Source organism: Cornus florida, unplaced genomic scaffold (assembly GCF_030987335.1).
Source record: "Cornus florida cultivar Cherokee Brave unplaced genomic scaffold, ASM3098733v1 CherokeeBrave_3.0.0_Hap2_Chr09, whole genome shotgun sequence".
Taxonomy (NCBI): Eukaryota; Viridiplantae; Streptophyta; class Magnoliopsida; order Cornales; family Cornaceae; genus Cornus; species Cornus florida.
Window position 1 is genome coordinate 56,721,260 of NW_026775579.1, and position 9,705 is coordinate 56,730,964.

At 36.5% G+C, this 9,705-nt stretch overlaps 2 protein-coding genes across 2 annotated transcripts; one reads left to right on the forward strand and one right to left on the reverse strand.

Moving 5' to 3' along the window:
• Positions 1–1,004: 1,004 nt before the first annotated feature.
• On the forward strand, positions 1,005–3,268 carry LOC132274024 (LIM domain-containing protein WLIM1-like). Its single transcript, XM_059775168.1, has 5 exons — positions 1,005–1,378; positions 2,053–2,149; positions 2,241–2,284; positions 2,372–2,452; positions 2,763–3,268. The coding sequence occupies exons 1-5, from the start codon at positions 1,244–1,246 to the stop codon at positions 2,988–2,990; spliced, it is 585 nt and encodes a 194-aa protein (XP_059631151.1). The 5' UTR covers positions 1,005–1,243; the 3' UTR covers positions 2,991–3,268.
• A 1,015-nt stretch (positions 3,269–4,283) lies between these two features.
• Positions 4,284–9,133, reverse strand: LOC132274025 (F-box protein At3g12350-like). Its single transcript, XM_059775169.1, has 2 exons — positions 8,047–9,133; positions 4,284–4,892 (listed from the first exon to the last, which is right to left on the reverse strand). The coding sequence occupies exons 1-2, from the start codon at positions 8,950–8,952 to the stop codon at positions 4,422–4,424; spliced, it is 1,377 nt and encodes a 458-aa protein (XP_059631152.1). The 5' UTR covers positions 8,953–9,133; the 3' UTR covers positions 4,284–4,421.
• Between the last annotated feature and the right edge of the window lie 572 nt (positions 9,134–9,705).

Below are 9,705 nucleotides of genomic sequence, written 5' to 3' on the forward strand. Positions count from 1 at the left end.
CACCCCACAAACAATAGGATTCACTCTGCATGTGAGATCCACTCCCAAGAGAAATCTCAACCAAAAACTCTTGAGAGAAATCTCCACCGTCCCTTGCACATGGGATTGTCTCGTGCACGAAAGAGGATTCGGAATTTAATCATTGTTAAAATTCATAACAAATGAGCATACGTAATATAAATGAAAGAATCAAAGTAATGCACTCAAAGGTAGAGCCAGGATTTCATGAGGGATATTGATTGTTTAAATCACGATGTGCTAAATATAAGTACATGACCAATATAAGAACTAAAAAATTATTTTATTAATTAATATTTTATTAAATATAGCTGTATGTCTTTGTATTTTGAAAGCAATGCATGAAAATTATACCCATTGACTTCATAAATAATGGTAATAAATTTAAATAAAAACAAGAAAAAAAAATTACATACTATACATATCATTAATAAGTCAAAGAAAAATTTTAAGTAGCAAAACAAAAAAGGAAAAAAAAAAAATAAAGGAAAGAAAATGAGAACTTTGAAGAAAAAAAATTAGACTTTGATAGACGAAGTAAAATTTAACATTTTTTAAGAAAATCAAAGAAATTTTAAGAGCAACAGAGAAAAGAAAGAATCCTTTAAGAGATAGTTTCAGAAATTTAAATTTTGAAATTTTCTTATAAATGTATAAATAAAATAAAAAATAACTAAATTTTATACTTTGGGAGCTAGGCTAGGGGGCATGTGCCCCGGGCACACACTGCTCAAGGGACATTATATAGAAATTTTTGAAGATAATTTTAAAAATTAAAAATTTTAAGAGAGCATTATATAGAAATTTTCTTGTAAAAGTACAAATAAAATAAAAAATAACTAAATTTTAGGGGGCACTGTATGTGTGTGTTTATACATATACATACATACATATACATGTATGTATGTATATTAATGGAAAGATCACAGAGAGGGCAGAAAAAATAAAAGAAGATCTGGCAAAGGTTGGTAAGTGCTTTATAGTGGGACAAAATGATTTGACAAAATGGCCATTCCCTTTAATTATCTACAACTCTTATTTTGGTCTCCGCAGCCCCTTGCAACCTCTCCCACCATTTTATCTCCTCCCAATCTTCTTCTCTCTCAAATTGTTGGTTTCTTTGTTAGCACGAAAGAAACTGCAAAAAAAAATAGTCACATATTTGAGATTTGTTGAATTCTGTGACTCAGATTGAGAGTTTGGAAGGAAGCAAAAAAAAAAAAAAATGGCATTTGCAGGAACAACCCAGAAATGCATGGCGTGTGACAAGACTGTGTATCTGGTGGACAAGCTCACTGCTGATAACCGCATCTACCACAAGGCCTGCTTCAGATGCCATCACTGCAAAGGCACCCTCAAGGTATGTGTGTGTCAGTGTGTGTGTGTGTGTGTGTGTGTGTGTGTGTGGAGACTAAATCAGAATTGTTCATCTCAATGTTGTTTGATCTAACAGATTGGTTACTTTGATATGCATTATTTGATCTGAGTTCCAATATACCAATTCATGGTTCAAATCCAGTATTGTTGTTGTGATTGTGTTGAACAAAATCATCACTTGAAGTGTCACCAATCAGAATAAACTCATCACTGAAAACAAGAACATGTACAACTTTTGCCCCAAATTTGATACAATAGAATTGTAAACTATCCAATTAGATAGATAACTCTACAAATTACTGCAAACATGTCAATTAGCTAAGTTCACATTTGTAGGAATCAATAAATCCTCAATTTCACTTTTTGGAAACAGAAGTAGGTGTACCACAACTGTATTTTTTTTGCTAATTTCGCTGTGATTTGTTCCGATCTGATCGGCTTTGGGGTTGAGATTGTGTTGTATCAGTTTTCGATGCCAGAACTGAAGGTTTGCAATTGAACAATTTAAATTGATGACATGATCATGCTTCTCTAGGCCTTTGAATCTCTCTATTCATCAAACTTACCAGTTTGTTTTTATAAAAATACTCATATATATAACCGAGACTGTATCGGCTAATATATACAAATCCAGTGACAGATGGTTCTTATTTGCAGCTTGGCAACTACAATTCCTTTGAAGGGGTTCTGTACTGCAGGCCACACTTCGATCAGCTCTTCAAAAGAACTGGAAGTCTGGACAAAAGCTTCGAAGGTAATGAATTTTTTTAAAAGGTTTTATATCGTATTCGATATAGCATGATCACCAAATCAAGCTCATGTCTTGCCTGTTCAATCACATCCAGGAACACCTAAAATTGTGAAACCGGAAAAACCCATTGACAGTGAGGTACTTCCCCTGAAATCCAAGTGCTTAACGATGTATAACGAAAGTTTTTCTAATACGTGCTAATGAGCTTGATTCTGTTATGAGCAGAAACAAAAGGTCTCTAGCAAGTTTGGGGGAACAAGAGAAAAATGTCTCGGCTGTAAGAATACTGTCTATCCTACTGAAAAGGTGACAACCAAAGACTTCTACTTTAACATACAACAAACGCATAGAAACATTCCGACATGTTTGGTTCACTTTTCTAAGAACAGTTCTCAACAACTTAGAAAACATAAAATTGTTTTAAAAACAATTTTTTGAACCGAGGTTTTCTGATTTTCAATTCCCAGAAATCATAAAATTGTTCTCAGAAACTAAACCAAACGAGCCCATTTCTTGTTCTATAAAATGCATTTACAATTCAAAGTTGATATTAATACTTGTTAAACAGTGTACGATACTGAAAAAGTATACCAATATTATACTGTTTTGTTTAAAGGTTACTGTGAATGGAATTGCGTACCACAAGAGCTGCTTCAAATGCACCCATGGAGGGTGTGTGATCAGCCCATCCAACTATATCGCGCATGAGGGCCGACTTTACTGCAAGCATCACCACACCCAACTCATCAAAGAGAAAGGCAACTTAAGCCAGCTTGAAGGCGACAACGAGAGGGATACAGTGAATGAGAAAGCCAAAGTCACAGAAGTTGCTGCTGAGACATAATCCAGTGAACGAATTATTTGCCCTTTCACTTCCTGCATTATCTTGTGTTTTCCGCAGTCCATATTGATGCAATTCCTTTTATGGTCCACCTCTGCCCTGCTGTTGACAATAGCTTTATGCTTACAACAATAAACGGAAATCTTATTGTTTCCGGTTGATGTGTGTGACAATGTGTGTTATTTTTGTTGCTCTTGTGAGATTGTGGAAAGTGGATGCTCAGGTGAGATAACAAAACTAGTTTCATTCTTGGTATAACAGGAGTTATGTTCTTTTTGGTACATGAATTCTTATTGCACTCTTGAAAGCTACTAATAATGTGTGTACAGTGTTGTCTTTCTATGTTTACAAATATAGATATCAAAGATGAAATGAAATCATAAATCTGAACAGGCTTTTTTGAAGATCTTTCAGACTTCCTCCCCCCAAGAGAACATTCCCTGTTCTCTGTGTTGTTGACTCTCTCACAGGCAGATCAGAAACCGAACATTTTCCACGAAAACTTGTTAGAAAAGGTACTGTATGTATCAGTATCACTATGCACACACTCTGGATCATGACATAGTCAAAAGAGGCATCCTAATTGGATATAGAAGGTCAGCACAAGAGAATTTCAAGATAGGAAAAAATAATAATATGGTTCAAAGTTCAAATCAGTTGCAAATTAAGGGATTCTAAGCAAGTAAAAGTGATCTCCAGTGTGCTAAGATAACCAAACAGTAGCTTAAGTGATGTATATACATTCTCCCCCTTACCAGATGCGAAAAAATAATTACTAGATCTAGCTGCTATTAGAACTGTTGAATCCGGCATGAGTACTCAAAGCAGTGGCCTACAAATGAAATTCAACATAGTCTGCAACCGGAGGGATTTTTAGTAGGACAATAACCTGATTTCATAAGTGGGCACTCTTGTCAGAAAAGCTTCACCAAGATAAAGCTTATACAGGACCTGCATGTAAACGGTAAACCTTCAACTGCACAGGACATAAGAAAACTAAACATCATCATTCTGTATACAGCTGGATGATGTCCAGCTGAAGCAATCACACAACTTTCAGTTGCTGGTTAAATATGCCTACAGGACCCTACACTTGATGCTGTATATGCCCGCAAAAATTATTTATCCACTCGGAAAAGGGTAAAAAAAAAAAAGTGCATATCATTTCAGAGGACGCTAAAACTGACAAGTGACACCATCATCAATGATCCTTGAAATTTTGGGGCAAATTAAAGTAAAATTCTGCAGTTTCACATCTTAAAATTCAAATATTATGATCAACACTGACTCATCCTGTAAAGAACAATATGCACAGATATTATTAACAAATTGACATTATTGTATTGACGATAAATATGTTACAGTGGTGCCAGAATGCATTAATGGCTTCCGAATACAAACCCTTTTGTACATAAATGATCCTAAGTAAGGATTTCAATCACTACAAAGTTTCGCTGAATCAAGAAGACAACCATTTTGAGCAATATGCTTCAGGTCTATAATGTAATTGTCCCGAATAAACCCAAACCCAAATGTCCCATCCCTATATTGCCATATCCTTCCTTCTACATGCCGAGGGTTAGAAGTTCCTACCAAATCTGGAAGTACCAGGTCATAACTTGAATTGATATAAAGAATGCGTGAGACCGCTTCATTTTCTGTCCAAGAGGTTTGCCTTTGAATGTGATCTGCTGCAGCAAGAGATCGAAGATGTTTGCGACTATCATATAAATTTTCTTCTTCGAAAGAAAATGGAGACTCAATGAATTTAGTGTTTGACGTCCAAAACACTGGAGAATATCCAGAGAAAGGTGTAGACGAATCACCAACCCTTCGGCATGCAATGCCCCCAATGTCATCATATGCCACAAGATAAAAATCCAAGTTCATGTCATCACAAATACCCTGCAGTTGGAAGCAGGAGAGACTATCATATTGAGCAGTAATAAAGGGCCCTTCCGTATCCAACACCATTACTAGGATACAATTATACAAATAAAGAAGAAAAGATTAAAATAATCATAGCCACTAACAACTGAGAGACCAGTAAAAATCATGTAATTTCGCTGGCCATATGATTCCATGGGTAACTCATTATGCAGTTTCTCAAATTGTCCTAGGGGGTTAGCAAATTAGCAAGTATAAATTTGTTTATCAGGCACTCAAAATTATCATGAGAACCAATTTAAAGTAGCACTTCTTTAGTTTAAACCAAATAATAATAAAAATGAGTTCCCTTATATGTAGAGGAAATTGCTGCAAAGCTAAGGTGATATCTTACAGTGAGATTGATAAAGCACGTGACAGCTTTTTCTACTCTCATAAAAGTCGAAATAAATATCATGTCTTGCAACAGTAAAAAAGTATAGAAAGAGGAGTTACATTTCTTTTATTTGGGAAGAAACGATAAAATTACAGCAACACCACCTAGTAACCTTGATGCTTTGATACAGGGTGCCACTCCCAATCTCAGTTCACAAATTGGCACTGCATCAAGTAAATCTATCATGACATATCATTTACATTCTTCTTCAACTGCATCAATTGTGCAAGAGTATGACCTTTCACTTACCGAGCAGTAGCTGTCCAGGCTATTCTGCTTAAGTAAAGGCTGCTCTTGTATCCTTCTTAGCTGATCCAATTCTGCTGTTATTTCTTTCATTTGGCCTTTTCCTTGCATTCAGTTTTAGGCATCTTTTTGCAAGAGTAGCAACAACTTGAATCTCTTCTTCCTTGTCATCATTCACAACTACCATCTCTATCAAAAAAGCAATTCAGTTTCATTGTTGATCGAAAATTAAGTACAAGACCTTCAACGGATATATTAGAATAGACGGCCTTTTTTCCTGGTTAGGAGTTCAGCAACAACGCCGCCAAAGGCATAAACATCACTTTTATCAGTGAGTTGCCCTGATGAAAGTACTCAGGATCCGAGTAACTAAATGTGCCCCCACCAATGCTGTCAAGTGAGTCTTATGAAGGGGTACTGACCTTGAAAGTCCAAAATCAGCCACTACAGCCCCGTAATTTTCGTCCAGAATATACTAATATGTTGCCAGACTTGATATCCCTGTGAAAGATAGATGTAGAAGCATACGAGTGCAAATAGGCAAGTGCTCCTGCAATTCTCAATCTAGTATTCCAGGACATTGTTGAAGCATGGCCCTCATTATAAATAACGTGGGACAAGGCGCCATTCGAGACGTATTCATATACTAGTACTAGAACTTTAGTCTCTAAGCATCAACCTAACAATTTTATAATATTCCTGTGAATTATGTGAGAAAGGATAATAATTCGTTAATGAACTCACCAATTTGATTTTCATCAACTATTTAGACTTCTTAATAGCCACTATGTTTCCATCCGATAACATTCCCTTGTAAACTGTACCATTCATCCTCTGCCGAGGATGACTTTTGTTATAATTTTATGTTGCCTTCTCCAACTCTTTCATGCACAACACTTCCGTTACTCGAAGAGAAAGTCTTTATAGAAGAAGAGGAATGGAAGTTTGTTGTTGCAACAACAAATCTCTTCGAGTAAAGAAAGTGTTGTGCATACAAAAGTCTTCACAACAGAAGAGTTGGAGAAGGCAAAAGACAATTTTAACAGAAGTCGAATCCTAGGCAGAGGAGGAATTGGTACTGTTTACAAGGAATGCCATCAGATGGAAACATAGTGGTTGTTAAGAAGTCTAACATAGTTGGTGAAAATCAAATTGGACAGTTCATTAATGAATTTATTATCCTTTCTAGCACAATTCACAAGAATATTGTAAAATTGTTAGGTTGCTACTTAAAGACTGAAGTTCCACTACTAGTATATCAATAAATCTCGAAAGGCACCTTGTCCCACCATCTTCACAATGAGGGTCATGCTTTTACGATGTCCTAGAATACTTGATTGAGAATTATGGGAGAAAACATCTATCTTTCACAGGGATATCTAGTCTAGCAACATATTACTGGACGAAAATTATAGGGCTGTAGTGTCTGATTTTGGACTTTCAAGAACAGTACCTCTTAATAAGACTCACTTAACAACATTGGTGGGGGCAAATTTGGTTTACTTGGATGCTAAGTACTTTCAACAAGGCAAGTCAATGATAACAGATGCTTATGCCTTTGGCATTGTTCTTGCTGAACTACTAACCAGGAAAAAGTTCTCTTCTAATATATCTAATGGAGGTCTTGTACTTAATTTTTTTATCATCAATGAAACAGAACCATATATTTGAAATTCTGGATGGTAAGGAAGAGGATATTCAAGCTGTTGCTACTCTTGAAAAAAGATGCCTAAAACTGAATGCAAGGAAAAGGCACAATATGAAAGAAATGGCAGCAGAACTGGATCAGCTAGGAAGGATACAAGAGCAGCCTTTACTTAAAGCGCATAATAGCCTGGACAGCTACTGCTCGGTAAGTGAAAAGTCCTACTCTTGCACAATTGATGCAGTTGAAGAAGAATGTTAATGGTATGTCATGCATTTAAAACCATATATGATATTTCATTACTACTTGATGTATTGAAGTTTCTCTCTTCATCTCCTTTTTTTTTTTTTAATTTCAAGAGTCTTAACTACTTTTGAATCTCAGTAAACTACTCAATACAGTTCACCTTTCTACATTAGTAAATCTATCAGTACTTGGAAGAAATTTGAACTAATCCACACACTTCAAAAATCCTAATTGCACCTATGCAAAAAAAAAAAAGAAAAGATACATGTATAGAGTTACAGGTGTTTGGCCCCGAGGTATCACTCTATTCCAGCTACTAAGAGTCTTAGATATCATTAAATCATTATCCCCATGCTTCTATTCTGGAGTCTGCTTATACATTGAACATGTAGAACATTTTAACCAGTCTAAACTAATTACCAAGTTCACTGCTTAACTGACAAGAGAAGGAATACTTCTAAGTAAACATGCACAAAATGTGAGGAAAATGCACTGAAAAATCACAACTTTGCAACAATCTTCATACAAGTGCACAGCAAGACACAAAATTTATGACTTCAATAAGATATATATAAACAAAAAGAGTATATGAGCACTACCTTCCACAAACCCTGCAATGGCCGCAATGCCGTGGGAGAACAATTGACAATCTTCACAAAATGCTCCGGCTCCCATTTCCTCCTCCCCTGCCTCTCCTTCTCTCTCTTCCTCTGCTTCCTTGACGCCCTATCTCCCCCGGGATTCGTCCGGTTTGCGAAGTACTGGTAAATCTCCGACATCAACCGATCCGGTGAGGTTCCCAGTGACCCACTCTGTGCCCCTACCACATCCTCCACGACTCCATACTCTTCTCCAACCACATTTCCCAAGCTGGACACTCTCCCAAACCCAATATTCCTTCCCATGGGTGAATTCGAATACGCAAAGCTCAGATGTTCCTCCACAACAACGTGACTCTTCCCCATAAACCCAATATTGACCCGAATCAGATCACCGGAATTGATCAAATCGTCGGATAATTCGAACCGACACTCGGGATCAAGAAAATTGACAGGCTCGCCGTTTGAAGCGACACTAATCCACAAAAACGGAGCCTTCATGACCCGATACGAGCCAGCCTTTGACGGCGAAACCCTCGAGCCAGTGATGAAGGACGGACCCCATTCGAAGAAGACGAGAGGCGGCGAATTGACGCCGGTGTTGCCGCTGCGGCGCCAGAAACCGATCAAATTCTCGTACTCGGCTAGGGTTTTGTAGAGCTGTTTGTATGTGATTTTTCCGTTGCCCCATTTGTCGATCTGGGTACTGGAGCCCCATCGGCGGTCGCACATGGAGAACCAGAGCTCGCCGTCGTTTTGGCACAGCGATGATGAACGTTTCGATGTGCAGGCGAATGAAGCGATCTCGGAGGGGGTGAGGAAGGAGAGGATACAGACCTGGACGTCTTCTGGTAAATCAGAGAATGGAAATGAAATCAATTCGTTTGGAACGTGAAGATTCGCCATTTTTGTTGTTAAGCTTTGCCGGGTTTGATTTTTAAGGTTTGTAAGCGAGACAAGAGAAAGAGATGAGGCTTGTGCGACAGGGAAGAGATAGAAAATGGTGCTTGGGAAGATTCTTTGAGAGAGAATAATTCTCTGTTTCGGTGAAGAGTCCGTGAGTTGATTCAACAATGGAATATGCGAAGTTGCAGAGTAAGGGGTATAAAGGTCATTTCAGAAAAGATAGAGTATATTGGAAAATTGAAAGATGCAGAGTAGGGATATAATGGTCATTTCACAACAGATAGAGTGTATTGAGTGTGGGATTCAAGCGCCACAAGCTATAATAACACGCGTCCGCGAATTAATTTTGAGCCTCTCATTTTGCCTGTTAGAGCATTTTCAATGCTAAAATATTAAATTCTGATGTCAAATTTAATATTTTAACAGTGTTACAGTATTAAAATGTTACATTTTAGCAATTCTGCTCTAATGATACATTTTATACAAAATGCTATTTTTTGACATAATCACTATTTTTTTTTAACTACCATTCCCCCATTTATATTTAGATCAGGAAATGTTAATATTAGGCACATTTCAAGTCAAGTTGTAAATATTAAAAAGAAACTTAAATTAAACTTAATTAAAAAGAATCAAATATCTAAAATATCTAATCAAAAAAGACCCAAATATATATATATATATATATATATATATATATATATAAATTTATATATTTAATTATATTATTATATAAAAAATTTTATATATATA